This window comes from Scyliorhinus canicula, chromosome 9 (assembly GCF_902713615.1).
Source record: "Scyliorhinus canicula chromosome 9, sScyCan1.1, whole genome shotgun sequence".
In the NCBI taxonomy this organism is placed as follows: domain Eukaryota; kingdom Metazoa; phylum Chordata; class Chondrichthyes; order Carcharhiniformes; family Scyliorhinidae; genus Scyliorhinus; species Scyliorhinus canicula.
This window is the reverse complement of record NC_052154.1, coordinates 80329110-80353818: the sequence shown is the minus strand read 5'-3', so window position 1 is coordinate 80353818 and position 24709 is coordinate 80329110. Positions and strand designations below refer to the sequence as shown.

The 24709-nt window shown below is 42.9% G+C and overlaps 1 protein-coding gene across 1 annotated transcript in view; it reads left to right on the top strand.

Moving 5' to 3' along the window:
• amfra (autocrine motility factor receptor a) overlaps positions 1–24709 on the top strand; it is an 82472-nt gene that overhangs the window by 15000 nt on the left and 42763 nt on the right. Inside the window, exons 2-6 of the mRNA XM_038807030.1 lie at positions 17087–17179; positions 19056–19220; positions 20570–20722; positions 20966–21006; positions 23191–23323. Coding sequence (XP_038662958.1) covers positions 17087–17179; positions 19056–19220; positions 20570–20722; positions 20966–21006; positions 23191–23323 — 585 coding nt within the window. The remainder of the gene's footprint in view (positions 1–17086; positions 17180–19055; positions 19221–20569; positions 20723–20965; positions 21007–23190; positions 23324–24709) is intronic.

Genomic DNA, 24709 nt, shown 5'->3' with positions numbered 1-24709 from the left:
TCCCCGTGTGTGCGTGGGTTTCCTCCGGGTGCTCTGGTTTCCTCCCACAGTCCAAAGATGTGCAGGTTAGGTGGATTGGCCATGATAAATTATCCTTAGTGTCCAAAATTGCTCTTAGTGTGGGGTGGGGTTACTGGGTTATGGGGATAGGGTGGAGGTGTTGACCGTGGGTAGAATGCTCTTTCCAAGAGCCGGTGCAGACTAGTTGGGTTGAATGGCCTCCTTCTGCACTGTAAATTCTATGATCTATGAAAGTAGGCATACGTTAACATTGCAATGAAGTTACTCTGAAAAGCCCCTGGTCGCCACATTCCGGCGCCTGTTCGGGTACACGGAGAATTCAGAATGTCCAAATTACCTAATAGCACGTCGTTCGGGACTTGTGGGAGGAAACCGGAGCACCCGGAGGAAACCCATGCAGACACGGGGCGAATGTGCAGACTCCACAGACTGTGACTCAAGCCGGGAATCAAACCTGGGACCCTGGTGCTGTGAAGCCATGGTGCTAACCACTCTGCTACTGTGCTGTCTAAGAAGCTTTAAAGGAGCACACTGATGTGGGGAGGTAATTGTAGAGCAGGGGTCCTAGATTGCTGATGGCATGGCTGCTAACAACATTAGGTTGTAAGAATGGGTGAAGTAATTGTCAAAGAGGGTAGCTTAAGCGGAATGTGGTATTTGGGGACTGAGGGCTTTAGAGTTTGAGGAGGTCAGAGCTACAGAAGCTGAAATCAAATATGAGAATTGTGGCATTGAAATGTTCGGGGACACGATGCCAGTGAGGTTAATGAGGCCAGGATTAAGGAGTGTGCAGGACCTGATACAGTAAAGGATATGGGCAGGGAGCAGTGTGTTGGTTGAGAGAGCATTGCTTTTTAAAAAAAATTTAAAGTACCCAATTATTTTTTCCCCAATTAAGGGGCAATTTAGCATGGCCAATCCACCTAACCTGCACATCTTTGGGTTGTGGGGGTGAACCCAGGTCCTCAGTGCTGTAGTCCCAGTGCTAACCACTGCACCACGCGCTTCCCTTGGAGAGCATTGCTGTAGTTGAGATTGGTGGTGGCATTCATAGTTGAAGCTTTTAGCAGTGGATGAGCTGAGGTGGGTATTGGCAGACAATTGTCATTTAAAAAAATATAAATTGAGTATCCAATTCATTTCTTCCAATTAAGGGGCAATTTAACATGGCTAATCCACCTACCCTACCCTGGATTGTGGGGGCGAAACCCACGCAAACACGGGAAGAATGTGCAAATTCCGCATGGACAGTGACCCATAGCCGGGATCGAACCTGGGACCTTGGCGCCGTGAGGCAGCAGGGCTCTCCACTGCGCCACCGTAGTACCCGACAGGCAATTGTTGTCATAGAATTTACAGTGCAGAAGGAGGCCATTCGGCCCATCGAGTCTGCACAGGCCCTTACAAAGAGCACCCTACTCAAGCTCACGTATATACCCTATCCCCGTAACCCAGTAACCCCCACTTAACCTTTTTGGACACTATGGGAAATTTAGCATGGCCAATCCACCTAAGCCGCACATCTTTGGACTGTGGGAGGAAACCGGAGCACCCGGAGGAAACTCACGGAGAGAACGTGCAGACTCCACACAGACAGTGACCCAGCTGGGAATCGAACCTGGGACCCTGGAGCTGTGAAGCAACTGTGCTAACCACTATGCTACCGTGCTGCCCTCAAAGGATAGATATAATGTGGGATCACAAACTGCTTGGGATTAAACCATATACAATGGTTCCAGGCTACTTGGTTCATTTTAAAACAATGGCTAGAAAGTGGTATGAAAACAGTGGTAATGGTGTAGAATTTGTGATAGGCATCAAAGGTGACAGTATCTGACTTCAGTCTTTGATTTGGCAAAATGATCAGTCATGCAAGACTGGCCACTTTATTTTGAGGAGAAATTCGACTAGTTTTAGAATAATTTGATTGCAACAAATGTTGCTCATCTAACTTTTTTTTTCAGATAGTGCTGTCACATGTCCCATTCATGCAGTAGCTTGTTCATGGAGCAGTGGTGGGCAACCTAATGGTGGGAGCCATGAGTGCAGCTCACAAGACATTTTGCTGACCGTTGCCCACATGCAGATTTGCTACATTCTGCTGGTTTCTATCCGCGTTGCTTTTTTCCTACCAGTATGACTGAAGTGATACCAAGAGCATGTGAAGTGATTTCACACAACATTGACTGAGAGCCATGTACTTCCAATCTAGTGTCAATATTTTCTTTTTGTTTTTACAGCTTGAAGTTGATTCTATTAATATATGAATGATTTAAAAAAATTTTTTTAGAGTACCCAATTCATTTTTTCCAATTAAGGGGCAATTTAGCGTGGCCAATCCACCTAGCCTGCACGTCTTTGGGTTGTGGGGGCGAAACCCACGCAAACATGGGAGAATGTGCAAACTCCACATGGACAGTGACCCAGAGCCGGGACCGTGGCGCCGTGAGACAGCAGGGCTGACCCACTGCGCCACCGTGCTGCCCTAATATATGAATGATTCAGCATTTTTTGCAACTTGTCCGTAATATTCAGTTGAATATTCAGTGTATTAATGTATTTAGTCTTATTCATGAGGTCATGGTTAGTGAACGAGCCCGATTTCAATCATGGGGCCAACTGAGATGGAGGGTCACTCATGCAGCCCAATGACTAACTAGCCTTGTTGCCCATCACTATCATAGAGAAATACATTATATCTGCTTTGGATTTTTAGCTGTTTGTGGGACACTTGGGGTTTCTTGCATTGACCCGCAAAAGCTTTGATACACAACCAAACATTTTTCAACTGTCATAACATAGAAAATAGGAACAGGCCATTCACCCTTTGAGCCTGCTATGCCATTCAGTGAGATTGTGGCTGATCTACTTAAACACCATTTTTCTGCACAATCCCCATATCCCTTGATGTTTTTAATATGTAAAAATCTATCAATCTCAGTCTTGAACATACTCAACAACTGAGCCTCCGCAGGCCTCTGGGTTAGCAAATTCCAAAGATTCTTCACCCTCTGAGTGAAGAAACTTCTCATCTCTATTCTTAATGGCCTGTCCTTTATTCTGAGACTGTCCCCTGGATCTAGACCTCCCAGCCAGGAGGAATATCCTTTCTCCATCTATCCTGTCAAGCCCTGTAAGAATTTTGTGTTGGAATGAGATCACAGCTCATTCTTCTAAACTCCAGAGAATAAAGGCCCAGTCTATTTATTATTTTTGGGAAAACAATCCCTCCTCTCCATCCCAGGAATTAATTTAGTGAACCTTTGTTGTACTCTCTGTATGGCAAATATATCTTCCATTGAGATAAGGAGACTAAAACTGCATACAGTACTCCATGTGCGGTCTTCCTGAGGCTCTGTGTACTTGCAGTCAAACATCTTTACTCCAAATCCTTTTGTAATAAAAGTCCAACATAACCATCTGCCTTGATTCCTTGGTGGACCTGCATGTTACTTTTCAGTGACTCATGAACAGAGACACCCAAGTTCTTTTAAAGTTCAACAATTCCCAGCCTCTAGCCAATTAAGAAATATTTAGTATTTCTGTTTTCCCTGCCAAATAGATAACCACATTTTTCTCCACATTGTTACCCCCCACCCCCAATCCCATAAATCCATGCGGACTCTGCTGCCGATCTTAATGCTATTTTCAAAGTGTCCTGTTATCACACCCTTTATTTTAGATTCTAGTGTTTTTCTTACTAATATCAGGCTCTCAAATCTGTGGTTGCCTGTTTTCTCTCTCCCTCCTTTCATAAATGGTGGGGTTACATTTGCCACCTTCCAATCTTCAGGAACTGTTCCAGAGTCTATCAAACTTTGAAATATGACCATCAATGCATCTACTATCTCTGCAGCCACCTCTTTCAGTACTCTGGGGTGTAGGTCATCAGTTCAAGGAGATTTTTCTACTTTAAATGCCATTAATTCCTCTAATACTGTTTCTCTTACTAATAATATATTGCAACTCCTTGTTTATTCTAGCCCCTTTATTCTCCATTATTTGAGATTTTTAAAAAGCACTTTCTTCAGTGAAGACAGCCACAAAGCATTTATTTAGCTTTTGTCATTTCCTTATTCCCCATTATGAATTTTAATGACAACACTTGTAATGGATCCATGTTGATTTTGCTAATTTCTTATCCAAGTTTTTACAGTCTGTTTTTGTTTCTTTCATATTCTACTGACCCTTAATCAATGCTCTCAATTCTCAAGTTTACCTTTTGTTTGGCAACATTATACAGCTCTTCATTTGATATAATGCAGTGCTTCATTTGTTTTGTTCATCATGTTTGGAGCACTTTAATTTCTGATTTTGAAGTCTAACTGCAGTAAACTAACTTAAATTTCTGTGGTCCCAATGAACTTGTTGCTAAGAGGAATAGGTATGGGTGGCATGATAGCACAGTGGTTAGCACTATTGATTCACAGTGCCAGGGACCCAGGGCCGATTCTCTGCTTGGGTCACTGTGCAGACTTCTCCCCGCGTCTGCATGGGTTTCCTCCGAGTGCTCTAGTTTTCTCCCACATGTCCCAAAAGGCGTGCTCTCCATCAAGTACCTGAACAGGTGCCGGAATGTGGTGACGAGGGGATTTTCATAGTAACTTCTTTGCAGTGTTAATGCAAGCCTACACGTGACACTAATAAAGATTATTACTATTATTGTACATCATTCCTAAACATCAACTGAAAATTCTTGGTAACGAGTTACAAGATTGAAATTAGTAGCGCAATAACAAAATAATGTGCTGGAAATCGCTGACCTTTCATCAGTTGTGAAATGTTAACTCTGTTTCTCTTGCCCCAGATGCTAACAGATCTGCTGAATATTTCTAGCGTTTTCTGCTCTTGTTGTCATTAGTGCAAGTTTTTATAAACCAAATCTAATTGAATTTCAATCCTACCATGCCATTTATTTCAATACAAGTTTTTACTATATACATTTGTATCAGGATAAACTGTTGGTTTATTGATATTTCAGTTCCTGAAAGTCGGTCCTTGCAATGTTAATTTTTTATTGCTTTGTTTTTTTGGAACAACTGTAGGCTGTCTGATTTGAATCATCACTTGTATCGCCTCTGCTGCACCTTAAATCTGTATTAAGTGCCTTCAGAGTGATACAAACTATTATTTTATTGTGAATGTTGTGGGTGGCCCTCAGTTAAAAGTTTGGGCAGTGAGTAGTTTAGCTATACAGACCAGGGTTTGATTTCCAATTTACTCTAAATTAAATGGTCTCGGTTATTTGGTAGCAAAGGCTCTATAATTGCCCTTGGATTTAGAAGAACACTCGACAGGCCTTCTATTCCTTGATTGTGATGCCCCCATTAGCACCGGAGAAATGAAAAGCCGCCAATCAGAAGGTGCCCAAGTCTCAGGAAACTTGGCACCATTGAGAAAAGAGTACAAAAACTTAATTTTTAAAAAATACATCTTTTTGAATCAAGTGTGATCATTAAATGTACTCCAGGGAATATACATAAAATAAACTGAGACGGCATTTTGTGCATGATGGTTCAGGTGTTGCATGCTTGAGTTATTTCTGATGCAACGTGACACTATTAGTTTACATAATATTCCGGTCCCTAATGTATGTTGTACATATACTGAGTTGTTTTTTTTTCTGCAAAGCATAGGGCAGGTGTGCTCAGTGCACGAGTGCTTGGATGTGGTTAACGTTGCATATGGGCTGAAGGCTCTTTCTAGCAGCAATAATTTTGTTCATTGCAGTTTGACTCTTGGCAAAGTGGGCCCCAAAACTGAAACCACAGTTTGAACCTGGAGGATTAGCCTGTTAATGCTCTGTTGTACAAAGTTAGAAAACCTCTTCCGAATTAGCGTTCAGCAGATTTATTCCAAAATTAAGCCTAAAATGGGTTATCTGGTGTGCAGCAGAAACATGCACCCATCTCTGGGAAGCATCTTGTGTCCCAAGTTCATATTCAACTCATTCAGACTTTGCATCTGATCAATTCACAGGTTTAATCTTTTTTCTCATCAACATTCTGATACTGGAACTATTTTTAGATCAGAAATTCTCCAAGTACTGTGTCTGCTGGGTCATCTGCAGGTTCTGTGCACAGTAGTTCTTGGGTCAGATTTTAAGTCCAGTTGCAAGAGAGCTGTTAAAATACGTGCAAATGGTAATATAGTATGTTGTTACCTAGAGTGTTAGAATATTTGATGCCTGCATCGCCCCACATTTGTAGATGGCCCTGTTTCCCCTCAGACAGAATGCATTTTTGAATGAGCTACTTGGATGGAGTTGATTCAGAAACTTAATTAAAAATGAAATCTGAAACATTCTGAAACCAATTTCCCATGACTTGGTTAGCTTTGTGAGAAGAATGCAGTGGCAGCAATTACATTTGCAAACTGTTCAACTAAGTGAAGAAATAAGCAAAGCTAGAGGTGTGCTTCAGAGTCACTGAGCTAAATCTATTTAGAATAATGCAAAACTCAGCCCATAGGATTCTGTTGATGACAACAGTGCTCAGCATATGCTCTTCTCTAGAAAGCTTACCACTTGCTTCCTTGCGTCACTCCTGATCCGATTTCATCCCATAAGCCCCACACTTGCAAATGCCATCAACTTCTTTCTTCTGATATATTTACCTCTTTCAAAACTGCCATACCATTCCCTTAAAATCACCATTATCAAACTCATCCTCAAGAAAGCCAAACCAATGTCACCATAAAATCCACTGAATCCCTGTTTTCAACTTTTCTTTTCCTGAATGTTTTGAATTACCATTGGCTTGGAACTGTTCATTACTTTATCCCAGCTTTTAAAAATTGAAAAATGGCAATAAAAATATATTTAAAAAAATTACTTCATCCCAGCTTTTTTTTAAGAAGCTCACTGACTTTTACCCATGCATAGAACCAACACTGCACAAGTCAATGTCAGAAGACGTTTTGTTATTCTACCACTGTTGAAATCATAAGTCATTTCATCGCCTTTTCAGTGACTTCCTGCTGCATTCCATTTTATTTGGTAGTTCTAACTCTGGGAACAAGTCAAATCATTCACATTGTTGACAGTACATCGCCATCAGTAACTCCTTCAACCATGTCCATGTGGCAGTTTCTGGTGTGCCTCCATCCTTGATCCCCAGCCCTTCGCCCTCAGTTAATTCAGTTGGTAGCCCTCTTGGTTCTACCTCGGTAATTTTAGTTTTATGCTCCGGTCTTAAGCATGCAGTCTAGGCTAACACATCCAAGGGGATGTTTTCGACATATACTCTGATCAGAAATATTTAATGCCTCATGACTATTCAAAAAAGAGCACAGCTTATCCTGTGTCCCAATCAGCAGTCTTCCCTCAATCAACATCGCAAGATTATTTGTCTCGGTTCTGATTGTGGTACTTTGCTGTATGCAGAATAACTGCTACTTACAACACAAATGAAAACACTTTAGTGCTTTAGTAGTTGTATTTTAAGCAGTTCAAAAGTTTTGACAGACCTCTGATTCTTTGCAAATACAAGTTCTTTTATTTTAGCATGCTACTCTTGGTGATACAATTTGGCAGCATTGGCCAATTTTTTGTGCGGAGTTAGCTTCCATGTGTATGTTGGGGCAGAATTGTACATCTACATCTCGGGCATTATTCTTCACCCCATCCACCTGACTAACATCAGAATGTGAATGAGTTGAGATTTTTTCAGCTCAATGTTCAACTCACAGAAGCTATTCTCCAACTCTCACCAACCAACACTTGCATGCCTCTGACCTTAACTGAATCAATTTTAGTAACTGCTATCTCAGGCTGAGGAAAAAGGTAAGTAGTTTTAGTGTAATGTGATGTGTGATTTTGAACTTTGTTTCCTCCTCTGTCTCGATAATTAACAAGAATGCTTTATTCCACTTTCAGAGTCCGGCCTAATTCCACTCATATTTTTCCCACCTTGCCAACATTCTTATCCTTTTAATTTTAACAATACCAGCATGCCTCGGCCATCCTCTAGTTGCAATTGATTCAAATGCCACCGTCCACGATTTCATCCACACACAGTCTCATGTTTTGATTTTTGCATTCTTTCCAAGTTCCAGTTTCTCCTAATTTAATTTGACTTTTAAATCTTTGGTCTTGCTTTTCAATTCCTCTGTGACCTCATTGTAATATATCTTAATCCCTACACTCCTCTTAATGGCAGACTACTCTTTGACTCCTCCGTGCCGGCCTTAAGTTTCACTAATGGTGATCACTCAATTAAGTACTTGGCTGTTGGTAGAACTCCCTCACAGATTCTTTCACCTTGCCAACTCACCTGCTTCCAAAACTCTTGTGCAGTTTGTTCTTAAACACTCCCTTTTCCTTCATGCTCTTCCTCCAGTGTTATTTCTTTAATGTAAACAATGATAGCTGTGTATGAGAGGGAAGTAAATAGAAATGAAATTGACTGATTATTTCTTATTTGAGCTGTTTTTGACTTCTAGATCCCTGATGGTCATTTGTCAGTGTGGCCTGATTCAGGTTTATTGTCATGTGTACTGAGGTACGATGAGAAGTATTGTTCTGCATACAGTCCAGGCATTTCGTTCCATGCATGAAAAAAACATAGGACATACTATATATACACAATGTAAATACATAGACACAGGGTGAAGCTTACTTAGTATAGTGCTACAGCAACAGAGAAGATGCGTAGAGAGACCAGTTCAACCCTCAAGAGGGTCATCAGGAGTCTGATAACAGCAGGAAAGAAGCTGTTTTTGAATCTTTTAGTGCATCTTTGTATCTTCTGCCCGATGGAAGAGAGAATAACCAGAGTGGGAGGGGTCTTTGATTATGCTGCCTGTTTTCCCAAGACAACGGGACGTGTAAGCAGAATCCATGGATGGGAGGCGGTTTTGTGTGATGGATTGGGCTGTGTTCACGACTCTATAGTTTCTTACGATATTCTGACTGATACTCCTACTTCAGTTAGTCTTTTGTCGTAGGTTTCCTAACCCTTGGCATCGGTGCGCTAATCAAAGTTAAATTTGTTTTTAATCCGTAGGTATTTTCTTTCAGTGGTTTGTTTGTTTTGCATTTTCTTGTCTTCCTTGGAGAATAGTGTAGAGTGCTGGTGATTTTCCAAGCTGATTAACAACCTGTTTTGAGCTTTCCATGGCCAGCACGTCCTGAAATGGGAGTAACTGGGGATCTTCCAGCTTGGAGGCAGGCATGTTACCAACTCAGCCACTTGGACTCCTCCTTCAGTGGTAACTGATGAAATCAAAGACTGCAAGCAGCCTGCACTGACTGCGGTTTCAAAGCCTAAGTTTATTTGAGACCGACCCTAACTGAAAAAGAACTAAGTCCAGCTTTCTGGGAAGGTCTGGTTAATTGAAACAGTGGAAAGATGCTGAACATTGTGCAGTCATCCGCAAACATCGCCACTCCTGATCTTATGATTGAAGAGAGGACATTGATGAAGAAGCTGAAGATGGTTGGGCCTACGGCACTACCCTGAGGAACCCCTGCAGTGATGTTCCTGGAGCTGAGATGATTGACCTCCAACCACCACAACCACCTTTCTTGGTACCACGTATGACTCCAAGCAGTGGAGAGTTTCCCCCCAAAATTTCCATTGACTCTAGTTTGGCTAGGGCTCTTAGATGCCATACTTTGTCAAATGCTGCCTTGATGCGGAGGGCAGTGACTATCATCTCCCCTCTGGCATTGAGCGCTTTTATCCATGTTTGAACCTGTAATGAGGTCAGGAGCTGAGTGACCCTGGCGGAACCCAAAATGAGCATCTGTGAGCAGATTATTGCTGAGTAAGTGCCACTTGATAACACTTTATGATTCTTGCCATCACTTTTCTGATGATGGAGAGTAGACTGAGAGCGATAATTGGCTGGGTTGGATTTGCCCTGTTTCTTGTGTACAGGACACACCTGGGCAAATTTCTACATTGCTGGGTAGATGCCAGTGTTGTAGCTGCACTGGAACAACTTGGCTAGGGATGCGGAAGTTTTGGAGCACAAGTCTTCAGTACTATTGCCGGAATATTGTCAGGGCCGATTAGCCTTTGAAGTGTCCAGCTGTTTCTTGATATCAAGTGGAGTGATCGTATTGGCTGAAGATGGCATCTGTAATGCTAGGGACCTCCAGTGAGACCGAGATGGATCATCCACTCGGCACTTCTGACTGAAGATTATTGCAAATGCCTCAGCCTTGTCTTTTGCACATATGTACTGGGCTCCTGCATCATTGAGGATGGTGATATTTGTGGACCCTCCTCCTCCAGTGAGTTGTTAAATTGTTCACCACCATTCATGGCTGGATGTGGCAGGACTGCTTAGATCTGATGCGTTTGTTCTGGAGTCACTTAGTTCTGTCGATTACTTGCTGCTTATGCACACAAGTAATCCTATGTTGTAGCTTCACCAGGTTGACACCACATGTTTCGGTATGCCTGATGTTGCTCCTGGCGAGCGCTCCTGCACTCTTCATTCGCCTGGCTTGGTGATAATGGTAGAGTGGGGGATATGCCGGGCCTTGAGGTTGCAGATTGTGGTTGAATACAATTCTGCTGCTGCTGATGGTCCACAGTGCCTCATGGATGCCCAGTATTGAGTTGCTAGATCTGTTCGAAGTCTATCCCATTTAGCACGGTGGTCGTGCCACATATGATGGACGGTATCCTCAATGTGAAGACAGGACTTTGTCTCCACAAGGACTGTGCGGTGGTTATTTCTACCAATACTGTCATGTACAGATGCATCTGCAGCAGACAGACTGACGTTTTGAATTTCTGCTATTGATGTGATGCAAATACTTCCTATAAGGGAGGGAGTTCTCGGATTTTAACCCAGCGACAGTGAAGGAACGGCCGATATATTTCCAAGTCAGGATGGTGAGTGGCTTGGAAGGGAACTTGCAGATGGTGGTGTTTCCGTGCGTCCGCTGTCCTTGTTATTCGAGATGGTAATGGTCGTGGACTTGGAAGGTGCTGCCAAAGGAGTTTTTGTGTATGGCTGTGGTGAACTCAGACATATTAATTAGGAGCAGGATGAGACCACTCGGTCCCTTGAGCCTGCTCCATCATTCAATAAAATTAAGTCTGATCTGATTGTAACCTCAACCCCATTCCTGCTTCACCCCAATGACCTTTCACCTCCTTTGTTAATCAAGATTCGTGAGAGTGAAGTGAAGTATGTTCTTGCCTCTTGTTGGTTCCCTCACCACTTGATGCAGTCCCAGTCAAGCAGCTCTGTCCTTTTGGACCCGGCCAGCTGGGTCTGTGTTGGTACTACTGAACCACTCTTGGTGATGGACATTGAAATCCCCCACCCAGAGCATATACTGCACCCTTGCCACCTCAGTGCTTCCTCCAAATGGTGTTCAACATGGAGGAGCACTGATTCATGGGCTGATAGTGCACGATATGTGGTAATCAGCAGGTTTCCTTGCCCAGGTTTAATCTGAAGCCATGAGACTTCATGGGGCCCAGAGTCGATGTTGGGGACTCCCATGGCAACTGCCTTCCAATTGTATACCACTGTGCCAGCACCTCTGCTGCGTGAGACAGGATGTATCCAGGAATGGTGATAGTGGTGTCTGGCTCATTGTCTGCAAGGTATGATTCTGTGAGTATGACTGTTTAACTAGTCTGTGAGATAGCTCTCCCAACTTTGACACATGCCCCCAGATGTTAATAAGGAGGACTTTGCATGGTAGACAGGGCTGGATTTGCTGTTGTTGTTTCGGATGCCTTGTTGCGAGATGCTCCCGGGATGAGTTTAGGGCCAGGGAGATGGCATCTGCTGTGAACCGGCTGTGGCGGTAGGTGAATTGCAGTGGATCAAGGCAGTCTGGAAGGATGGAGTTGATGTGTCTCATGACTAACCTCTCGAAGCACTTCATAATGATAGGTGTCAGGGCAACCGTTGAGGCACGTTTCCTGGTTTTCCTTTGCCAAATGATGGTCTTGTTGAAGCAGGTGGGAACCTTGGAACGGAGTAGGGAGAGGTCGAAGTTGTCTGCGAACATACCCATCAGTTGGTCCACTCAGGATCAGGGTGCACGACTGGGGACTCCATCAGGGCCTGTTTCTTTCCGTGGGTTCATTTTCGAACCTCAAGAAATGGATCATAGACGCCAATGCCTAGAAGACCTTTGCTCAGAAGAGACCTAGCTGGAGGAAACGCCTGATTGAAGGGTCGCAATTCTTCGAGAACACCTGATGGCAAGAGGAGGCATGCCATTTACTGACCACCTGTATACCCAGGTAACAAAAACTTTTCACTACCACCCTGAGCAGCAGCTCTTTCCGTCTCTCCTCCTGCCCCTTGGCCTGGATCACAAACAACTCGCTCTTTCCCGTGTTCAGCTTGTACCCTGAAAAACTACCAAAATCCTTAAGGATCCGCAGAACCTCCCCCATCCCCTCCACAGGGTCCGAAATGGCCAGTTCCAATTATGTAAAGTTTATCTGCAGCTAGAAGGGGCAATATTCATCCTTCACTCAACATAATACAAAACTGATTATCTGGTCATTATCAAATTGCTCTGTGGCAGTTGGATGTTTGCAAATTGGTTGTTGCGTTTCACTGGCTGTGGCGTGCTTCGAGACATCCTGAAAAATGCAAGTCTTTGTTACAGCTGAGACAACAAGCCATAGTTAGATGGGTTTCAGGACATTACTTTAGAGCTCAATGTCCATCTGCATTATTGTCCCAATCTAGTCCGAGACACTAAAATAACAGAAAGGGGGTGAAAGAGAATCTAATTTGAATAATATTACAGCAGATTAATACACAAATTACTTAAAACAAGGATGAGCATGTGGGGGCACTGGTGACGGCGCTGTTGCCGCTTCTGCCGACGCGGTATACCACGAGCCCAGTGGTGGCGGCGACACTGAGGATTTGGGGGCAGTGGAGACGGCATAGGGGGTAGGTAAGGGCCTCCGTTTGGACCCCGATACGGAACAACCACAGGTTCGTTCCACGTGGGATAGATGGTGGGTTCCTAAGCTGGCTTTGGGCTGGAATCCAAAAGGATAGGGGACTTTGCCAGTCTGAGGGCGCTGGAGGAGAAATTTGCGTTACCCCGAGGAATACCTTTAGGTACATGCAGGTTCGGGAGTTCTTGAAAAAGCAGGTGCGGGAATTCCCACAGCTGCCTGCTTGGAGGATACAGGACAGGGTGGTCTCGAATGTGTGGGTTGGGGATTGGAAGATATCGGAAATAAACAGGAGCTGCAGGAGGCGGAGGAGATCTCGGTGGACAAGCTGAAGAGCAAGTGGGAGGGGGAGCTGGGCGAGGAGCTGGATGAGGGCCTGTGGGCTGATGCGCTGGGCAGGGTCAATTCCTCCTCATCTTGCGCCAGGCTTAGCCCGATTCAGTTTAAAGTGGTGCCTCGGACGCGGGAATGGGACAGTTCAGCGCCGACGTTTCAGCGCCAAATATTTCAGCGCCAAATATTTCAGCGCTCATTCATTCAGAAATCATTCTTGAGTATGGTCACAGGTATGACACAGGTATACCAGCTTTTACACTTAGTTATTTGGTCGTTTCATCGTTCTAACTGTCTTTAGATTTTGTTGGAGTTTTATTATGATTACTGTTTAGATAATGTTAGAGTTTTGTTAACAAGTTTTTATACTTACTTAGTTATTTGGTAAATTTCTTTTGGTAAATTTGGTAAGTTCCATATCTTTACACCCATGGCTGAATCAGTGAAAAGCAAGCGAGGCAGAGAGAAGTTCTGTCATGAAGGTTTTATATATCGTTTTGACAAAGAAAGCAAGAAACAAAAGCAAGTTAAGTTTTGGCGATGCCATGAGGATGGTAGGTGCAAGGCCCGAATTCACACGTTAGAAAGAGAGGTGATCGAAAAGATAAACGAACATACTCATTTCCCCCATCTGCAGTTGCTATCGAAGTGGAAAAGGTCATAACTGATGCGAGAGACCGGGCTGAAAAGACTTGTGAGCCTCCAAGTACAATTATCAACAAGTGCATTGAAAAAATGTCCGTGGCAGGTATGGCACAGTTACCAAACAGGCAGGCAATGCGAAAAATTATTCGTAGAAAACGAGACGAAGTTAATCAGGTCCCCAATAATCCAAGATCGATTCAAGAGCTTCAGTTACCTCATGAATACATGATGTATAAACCCACCCCAGAAACCGAGGAAAATTTCTGTTTAAAGGGGCCTCACGGTAGCATGGTGGTTAGCATCAATGCTTCACAGCTCCAGGGTCCCAGGTTCGATTCCCGGCTGGGTCACTGTCTGTGTGGAGTCTGCACGTCCTCCTCGTGTGTGCGTGGGTTTCCTCCGGGTGCTCCGGTTTCCTCCCACAGTCCAAAGATGTGCAGGTTAGGTGGATTGGCCATGCTAAATTGCCCGTAGTGTAAGGTTAATGGGGGGATTGTTGGGATACAGGTTACGTGGGTTTAAGTAGAGTGATCATTGCTCGGGACAACATCGAGGGCTGAAGGGCCTGTTCTGTGCTGTACTGTTCTATGAAAGGATAGTGGTACGAACAACGAACGGATTATTATATTTGGGAGAGAGAGTTGGTTAGAACACATGGCAACTTCCACGACTTGGTATGCTGACGGAACATTTGTGGTAGCACCACACCTATTTTATCAAGTTTATATCATCATGGTTAGGAAAAATAACGGAGTTCACCCTGTATTATACCAGCTTTTACAAAACAAACAGTATGCGACCTATATGATGTTGTTTGCAATGGTAAAAGAGATGATTACAAACGCAGGACCTGCCATTATCAATTGTGATTTTGAACGCGCTGCTTTTACCGCCATGAAAGACTCCTTCCCCAATATAGAAGTCAGAGGCTGCCTTTTTCATCTGTCTCAAAATATACTTAGGCAGATAAGTGGTTTTGGTCTCATGCGTTTATATAAGAGCAATCCCGATTTTGCATTACATTCGAAAATGATAACTGCCCTATGTTTTGTGCCAGTTGACGACCTTGACAGTCACGTGGATTCTTTAGCAGGTAATTTACCGGAGGAGTTAATTCCGGTTTTAAACTATTTCGAAGACAATTATATCGGTCGTCCTAATCGCCGAGGAGCAGGCAGACGAAGTCCTTTATCTCCTACCGAGATGTGGAATATGTATCAAAGAACATTAGATGGGGATGACAGAACAAATAACTATGCTGAGGCGGCCAACAGGAGATTGAAAAGTGAACTGTTAATGTCACACCCAACTATCTGGAAGTTCATTGATGTCCTTAAGCATGTTCAAAAGGGAAAAGACGAGCACTTCGAGAAACTTTCAGCTGGCAATGAACCTCAATTAAAATTACTTAAATATAGAAAAGCTGATGAGAGGATATTGAAAATTGTTTCCGAATATGGCAGCAGGAATGAAATTGACTACCTTCGTTCAATAGGGCACAATTTAACAGACTAAATGCGTTTTTTCCAATGCATATCCAATGAATGTCCAATGAACTTTCCTTTTAATGATTGATTTTATGAACTTACAAATTTGTAAATTGTTTTAATGTACTGTTTTTGGATCTTTATAAGTGGATCTTTTACAATAAAAACATTTTGTTAACACTTGAGTTTTATTTCATTTTATGAACTTACAGATTTGTAAATTGCTTAGTGCCAAAAAAAATTCTGTTATAACTATATGACAACATTGGAAAAAAAATTTTTTCTGGCGCTGAAAAGTCCTGGCGCTGAAAAGTCCTGGCGCTGAAAAGTCCTGGCGCTGAAAAGTCCTGGCGCTGAAAAGTCCCGCACCCCTCGGACGCATATGACAGGGGCGAGAATGAGTACGTTTTTTGGGGTAGGGGACAGGTGTGTGAGGTGTTCAGGGAGCCCAGCAAACCATGCCCATATGTTCTGGGCATGTCTGGCACTTACGGAATTTTGGAAGGGCTTTGCAAAGGCTATGTCCAAGGTCTTGGACACTCGGGTAAAACCGAGCTGGGGGATAGCGATATTTGGGGTATCGGACGATCCGGGAGTGCAGGAGTCGAAAGAGGCCGGAGTTCAGGCCTTTGCCTCCTTGGTAGCCCGGAGAAGGCTCTTGTTAATGTGGAGGATCGCAAATCCCCCAAGTGTGGAGGCTTGGGTCAGCGACATGGCGGGGTTTCTCAGGTTGGAGAAGATAAAGTTTGCCTTGCGAGGGTCTTTGCAGGGATTCTCCAGGCGGTGGCAACCGTTCCTTGTCATTCTCGCTGAATGATAGGTGGAGGTCAGCAGCAGCAGCAACGGGTGGGGGGGTTATTTTTACGTCATTTGTTCGGGGCGGATGCCTCCTTTTGTTTTGTTTTGTCACATTTTAGCTGGATAAAGGGTTGTGGTTTTTGTTGATATATTGCTTTGTTCTCTTTGCATTATTTTCTCTCTTGTAGTGTTTTGTAAAAATTATTGAAAAATTTGGAATAAAAACATTTATTAAAAAAAAACAAGGATGAGCATGAAAAATCTTTTTTAACCGTTGTGCACCCCTGCAGTTTATTGAAGTTCAAGTCACTGGACCATTCGATATGTTTCTTGTTGAGTTTCATAATCCTTCTGTGTTGTCTGATCAGAGAAGAGCAGATTTTCTTGATTTATTGCTCAATTCTGAGATTGAAGGTTATTGTAGCATTGCATTGATTAGTATGCTGAGTGGAATGAAGTTAGACAACCTGGAAGCTGAAGTTGTACTTCTCAACATCCGTTCTAAATTTGGTTGCCATTGCCATTTTGAGCTTGTGTGCCCTTGACCCACTGTCACCTGAAGTATTGTTCTGAATTCTCCATTTCCCTGCCATTTATAATCTTAAACATTTGTGATTCTGAAAACTAGAAGTCTCTCTATTCACTTACTAACTGCTCCACAATGCTAGTAATTAAATTCTTCGTTCTTTTCTACATCACTCCAGGGTTTGAAGATTATACTATAATGTTGGAGTTAAGTTTGTTATCTTGCACCTCAAATACTAACCAAGGATTGAATGTTGGCTGCTATCTCGGTTCTCTTTGTGAGTTTGTTGTTAAAGGGTACATCCTGACTCTGGAGCATTGCTGGTTAGAGTAAAGACTTGTTAATAACCTTGTGATGTTTGTTTAATTTGTCAGGTGCTGGTGAACACGGCATGTTGTTTTCTCATGTTGATTGGAAAACTGATCCAGTACATGGTCTTCGGGACACTGCGGGTCAGTGAAAGACAGGTGAGGCTTGCCTTTTAAGACTGCAAGAAGAAAATCGTAGAATCCCTACAGTGCAGAAGGACATATTGGCCCATCAGGTCTGCACTGACCCTCTGAAAGAGCACACCACCTCAGCCCAATCCTCTGTTTTATCCCTGTAACCCCACCTAACCTTTGGACAATAATGGGCAATTTAGTGAGGCCAATCCACCTAACCTGCACATCTTTGGACTGTGGAAGGAAACCGGAGCACCCGGAGGAAATCCATGTAGACACGGGAAGCATATGCAAACACCTCCGAGACAGGCCCCCGAGGTTGAACCCGTGTCCCTTGTGCTGTGAGGCAACAATGCTAACTATTATTGCTTCCTTATCCTATTTTTAAAGCAGCAACTTGAGAGTTTAAAAAAAAACCTTCCATATGCTATGGGTATTGCTCGTAAAGCAGCATTTGTTGCTCATCATAATTGCACAAGTTAGTGGCTTGATAGGCCAGTTCGCAAGGAAATTAAGAGTGAACCAGGATTTTGAGTCACATGTAGGCCTGACCAGGTAAGTACAACAGGTTTATTTAATTAAATGACATTAATGAACCACTTGGATCTTCACAACAATTGATGATAGTTGGCATCACCATTCGTGATACTCACTTTATATTTCAGATTTTATTAATTGAATTTCAATTCTCCCAGCTGCAATTGTGGGTTTTGAACCCATGTCCCCAGCACATTAGCCTGGGCTTCTGGGTAACCTGTCCGGTGACATGACCACTGCATCACTATCTTCCCTAATTTTTGTTAAATTACGTTAAATTATTTACATAACGTGAAAGGTGCTGCATCAATCCAATTGTTGTAAACTGGAGAATCCCCATTTTTTAATTAAAAAAAAAAATTAATTTAGAGTAGCCAATTATTTTTCTTTTCCAATTAGGGGGCAATTTAACGTGGCCAATCCACCTAACCAGCACATCTTTGGGTTGTGCGGGTGAAACCCACGCAGACATGGGGAAAATGTGCAAACTCCACATGGACAGTGACCCAGGGCCGGGATTTGAACCCGGTCCTCAGCGCTGCAGTCCCAGTGCAAACCACTGTTCCACATGCCACCCTCTCCATTTGTTAATTGAAGCATTTGTTATAAAGTTAGTTTAAAGATGGTTTTCTCCAACTCCCTCCCCACCCACAGCACAGTAATGAGCTTCTCTCCCGTTCTTTGCCCCCCCCCCCCCATCTCTTGCATGCACAGGCACATGTCCTCGGCATGCAGACACGTGCGTGAGCTCTAGGCATTCTGAGCAAATAATAAGTGAGGATGGATTGACAGCAGACATTTTCAGTTGCTATTCATTGTTCTTTAATGTCTAATGTATCTTCACTTGCCATAAAAATGTCAAAATGAGCTGTACTGTGCTCTCGAGTTCAGTGGTGATGCACAGCATGACTTAATTTGCAGAAATAGAAAATAGCCAAAACAGATCCGCTGTTTTGAGCATGGATCCCAGTACAGATCTCTGGCATTAGCTCCTAGTGAAGAAGAATAAAAATGCTCCAAAGGAACCATTAGTATATAAGGTTCATTGTACTTGAATTGCACTGGATAAACCTGATTTTAAAAAAAGACTTTATAAACCAAAGGTTCTTAAAATATTCAGATTCCCAGAGAGGTTTGCCCACCTGCTCTTCACCTTATGATTTGTACATTAGAGCTATATGTATCTATTATGTAGTGGCAAAGACAGAGGACTCCACTGTTTGTGCCAACTTTTCTGGTGTTAAACATTGCAATTTTGATTTAACCTGTAACCAGTGGAAATTTCCATTTATGTTTCTCTTGTAATATGAACTTGAAGGAAATGAATGATCAGACAATGTGTGTGTTCTCCCTCTCTCTGCAGCACCTGAAGGATAAATTTTGGAACTTCATCTTCTACAAGTTTATTTTCATATTTGGTGTCCTGAATGTTCAAACAGTTGAGGAAGTGGTGATGTGGTGCCTCTGGTTTGCTGTTCTTGTCTTCCTTCACCTCATGGTCCAACTATGCAAAGATCGCTTTGAATATGTGAGTTGACCTTAAACCTGCTGAATCAACTTGAACAATGCAGCTACAAGGGTGTGTTCTACTGGGTAAAGGGTGCTCAACATAAAATACAAGGCCAAAAGTTTAGATTGGAATGATTAGCACAGATTCTATGTCAGAAGCAATAACATGTCTTCTCTGAATTAACACAGTCACCACACAGAGGCTGTGTAAGTTGTCAGTCTCTGACTATGATGGTCATGGATGCAGATTCCTTCTTCTGAACTGAATGAGGAAGAGGTCCTTTGAGGGCAGGAGGGTGAAGGGAAGTGTAACAATGCATGTCTCTGTTTCTGCTTTAGAGCTGTTGCTCAGCAGCACTCGAGATTAAATTTTATTGGGAAACACATATACAACATTCCATCATATTTATGTATAAACCTTGCATTTTCTGAGTAAATATTCTCAGTTAACCTTTGGGTGGCTAAATGCCAAAACTTAAATGTTGAATAAATTCTGTGAAATGCTTGCTGTGTCCGTTTGTATAAATTATGGAATTTTGTAAATTGAAAATTGAGTTCCCTTTCATTTTGAGCAGTGATTTATATTGGAATGTTTTAAAATGCTGACACAAGAGTCTTATGAGTCTGAAATTTCAATATTTAAAAACTTTTGAGATAACAAGATTGATTTATCTGGTGTTCTGTACACAAGCTCCATCTATGGTATTTGCTTTGTGGGCTGAGCCATTTTTTCATTGGGGATTTTCAAAAGCAGTTTCGAACAGAGCCGGCTGGAGTTGAGTTTAATTTAATAATCTTTATTGTCACAAGTAGGCTCATATTAACTCTCCAATGACTTTACTTTTAAAAGCCCCTAGTAGCTACATTCCTACGCCTGTTCGGGTAAACGAAGAATTCAGAATGTCCAAAATACCTAACAGCATGTCTTTCGGGACTTGTGGGAGGAAACTGGAGCACCCGGATGGAAACCACACGGACACTGGGAGAACGTGCAGACATGGGGAGAACGTGCAGACTCCGCACAGGCAGTGAGCCAAGCCGGGAATCTAATCCGGAGTCCTGGCGCTGTGAAACAGCAGTGCTAAGCACTGTGCTACCGTGCCGCCTACCAAGTGCATAGTTGATTTGAGAATTTATGTGGAAGGCACGTATTGTTCCAGTCTCCAAATAGCCCCAACAGGACATTCGGATTTGTATTGCATTCCAGTTGATATTTTATGTCTTTGTGACCAGAGTTCTTAAATTTATTGATGCCTGTTGGAGTAACTTGCCTTTATTGGCACTTAGCTCTTTGAGTATGCTCGAGTACTGTGATTTTTATTTTGATTTAATTTTCTTACCACATTGGCACTCTCTCCTCTGATCCAGTTGTCCTTTTCTCCAACTACTCCAATGAGTAGCCACATCCGTGTCTTGGCCCTGCTGGTTTCCATGTTGTTGTCCTGTTGCAGTCTGGCTGTGGTGTGTGCACTAATTGGATATTCTCATGGAATGCATACCCTGTCTTTCATGGCAGCTGAGGTAAGATGAAGATTACTTTGTTCTTTGTGTGGTAATCATTTTGTGGTGATACAGTAATGACAGCAGAAGCCATATGTGTTTTTCCAAATATTTTATTTTAATTGATACCAGTTTTCACAACAAAAAAACAATACAATACAAAAGCAGGAAATATATTGTGGTGTCCTTTTCTATTTTGTCTGCCCTCAATTTATCTGTACAACACTGTATTGTCATATCGCTAACCTGTCCTGTTTGTTCCAGTGCCTGGTTGTTACCGTCCGGACAGCGCATGTTATTCTTAGGTAGGTATAAGGTTATTTGATGAATATTTCCTTTCAGAAAACTACAATGTAGGGTGCTTGCTATTTTTTTTTTTATATAATTTTTATTGGAATTTTTTACAGAAAATATAAAACATAACGACAAACAATGAAATGCAACAAAATAACCCATAATATCTGTGACACCCCCAGACCGTATCGGCGCATGTATCACATCCCCCCACCCCCCCAACCCTAATGAACAACAAAAGAACTTTAAAAATATTAAAATTAAATAAACAAACATAGTCATTGTCGCCCCCCCCCCCTTTTCCCTCCCCTTTTCCCTCCCCGGGTTGCTGCTGCTGCTGTCCCCGTACCCTATCGTTGAGCCAGAAAGTCGAGAAAAGGCTGCCACCGCCTAAAGAACCCTTGTACCGACCCTCTCAGGGCGAATTTGACCTTCTCTAGCTTAATGAAACCCGCCATGTCATTGATCCAGGTCTCCACGCTTGGGGGCCTCGCATCCTTCCATTGTAGCAAGATCCTTCGCCGGGCTACTAGGGACGCAAAGGCCAGCACACCGGCCTCTTTCGCCTCCTGCACTCCCGGCTCCACCCCAACCCCAAAAATCGCGAGTCCCCATCCTGGCTTGACCCTGGATCCCACCACCCTCGACACCGTCCTCGCCACCCCCTTCCAGAACTCCTCCAGTGCCGGGCAGGGGTGCTTGCTATTTGACTAAAGTGTGAAGCATTAATTGGATGCTTACTGGTGCATGATGTTAAAATGCTGTTCTTCTGTGAGGAAACACAGGGCGAGACTCTCTTGCCTCCCTGCGGCGTGTGTCTCGGCGGCGGGAGGCAACCCACTGTTCGCCAGCGGCAGAGATCTTCTGGTCCCACTGCTGCCAATGGGATTTTCCATTGAATCCACCTCATGCAGGGGAAACTTGCAGCAGGGGTGTGTTGTTGACGGGACAGTAAGATCTCACTGGTGTGAACAGCTGTAAGATGTCAGCCCATAGACTTTTACAGCACAGAGCTTTTCTTGTGCTAATTTAATACAATTAGAACTGTCCCATTCCTTTTGATCTCTTTGTAAAGGCAGTGTATAATTTAGGCATAGAACCAGAAAATTGTCAAGTTACATCTTCCTCTGTGCTGAGTTAGCTTGTCTCAACTGGGATGATGGAAGGAATGTTGCAGTCGGCCTAGTGCCCCAATATTCAGGAGACAATAACCCAGGATTGCTACTCTTGATAGTGTGCTCTTGATAGTTATTCTTTATTTTCTGAGATTTTGTATGCTGTTAGGTGCATGGTGATCAAATTGGGCAGTCTGTTGAACAGTCTGCCAGGCTACTGAAGGTTGATCAACTGAGGTATTATAGGGATATCATTGCTCGTTTCGAGGACTGGAGAACAGAAAACATTGTAGGAGATTTTTTTTTAAAAAGTCCGTGCTTGCTGTTCTTTGTTCAGATGCAAATAAGTGCTCGTCATTGATGCACAAACTGCTCCAATTGTACCTAAATAGTAAAATCTGAGACTGCAAAATAATGGTGGAGTTATTACATTATTGCACTCTGTGGCAGTTAAAATTGTCAGATCAGCACATTTTTGCTGTGCTGTATATGTTACAATGTGCTGGCTCATGCGTTATCGGGGAGTCCTGGATGCTATCATTGAGCATGGAATGAAAAAGTTCAGTTCCTCAGCACTAACCTAAGGTGATTTTGGGGGCAAGTGCATTCCACAGTCTAATCTGTTGGGTTTAGTAATTAAGGAAATTATTTGGAGTATTCTTCCAGGGTTGGTAGTATAATGGTCATGCTACTGGACTGGGTAATTCAGAGATCTAGGCTAACAAATGATCTACTGACCGAAGTTCACACCCTGCCATGGGAGGTGGGGAATTTTAATTCAGTTAATAAATTAATATGGAATAAAAAGGCAGTAGGAGTCCATGAAACAACTGGCTTGTTGTAAAAATGCATCTGGTTCATTTAATGTCTTGGATACCTTCTGAAATAGCTGAGCCAACTGCTCAGTTGCCACTACCACTTTCTTGAGGACAATCATTGCCAGGCAATAAATAAATGCTGGCTTCGCCAGTAATAGCCACAAGGCATGTATGAATTTAAAAAAAGGTGACTGAAATGATGGTATGTTTTGCAAATTAATGATTCATTCTTTGCTGTGGTGAACTCTATATTTTATTACAGGTACTCTATCCATCTATGGGATCTGAATCATGAGGGAACCTGGGAGAGTAAAGGCACCTATGTTTATTACACTGATTTTGTCATGGAGTTGAACCTGCTTTCAGTGGACCTGATGCATCACATTCACATGTTGGTGGGTAATACTTAGCTGTTCTTGGATCCTCGATTCGTGTGTAGACCCTGATTTGCATGGAGTACACACATACAGCCGATCATGGTTATGGCTAAGCAATGGGATGTCTATCATCTTGAAAATCTGCGGCTCTGCTGAGGCAGGCCTACTACAACACTAGAGCATAATCTGTCCAAGAACAGGATTGTTCTGTGTATGAGTCGGCAGCAGCTATCAATTATAGTCATTTAAAAAAAAAAAGTTGTGCTATTTCAATTGCACAGTGACAGGTCGAAGCAGCGTGGGTTGCATTTGCAAGCTCAGGATCTTGGGTTAAACTTGATTCTTTGCCGTTTCATCCACAACCTGTGAAGCTGCCCCGTTTTCACCTTGCTGCTTAGGATCTTCAAGGCAACCTCTAGCATCCCTCCACTACCCTGGCTGAAATGTGCTGTCTCAGCAAAAGCCAATGATTGGATCAAAGATTGCCCGACCAGTATAGCTTGCATACATTCTGCATTTACTAATGAAGAGTTAAAAGAAGCAGGACTGTCTTGTCTAGGTTAATTTAGTGCATGTGAAGAGAGAAATTGCCCAGACACTCCACAGAGATAGAAGAGTGGCCTATACCAAACCGTCTCCCACAGGGACTACCTTGTATCTTAGTCAAGCATGCAAGTAAATTTGATAATCGTTGCTCATCATGGACATTCAGGAAATCACATAATCTGGAGGCCTCGGCTATATTTTCCTGTGGTTTCATGCTGTTTACAAATGCTTTAAAAAGAGGATCTCGCAACCCAAAGATGTACAGGGTAGATGGATTGGCCATGCTAAATTGCCCCTTAATTGATAAAAAAAGAATTCTGTACTCTAAATTTTTATTTAAAAAAGGACCTATATTTGGATGAGTGATCTCCTACAAACATTGGAGTGGTGCTAGATGTTTGGAACAACCAACAGCCTCTGCCGGGGGAGGGGGGGGATAGCTTTTTGGTGAAATACTGTATTTGGGGCGCTACACACAGAGTTGAATAGTCAAGCAAAAATACTCGAAGAGGTGGGTCTTCCCAGTCAGTGCACAGATAATTTCTCCTAAATAACATTGTAAAGTTGTGGCAATTGAAAAGTGAAATTTCCATTTAATGACATTTATATCTCGCACTACCTGTTGAGGTTGACTTTAAAAAAAAAAGAACGAATTCCATCTGATTATCAGTGATAATCACGGTGGCACAGTGGTGAGCACTGATGAAAAATGAAATGAAAATCGCTTATTGTCACAAGTAGGCTTTAAGTTAAGTTACTGTGAAAAGCCCCTAGTTGCCACATTCCGGCGCCTGTCTGGGGAGGCTGGTACGGGAATTGAACCGTGCTGCTGGCCTGCCTGGGTCTGCTTTAAAAGCC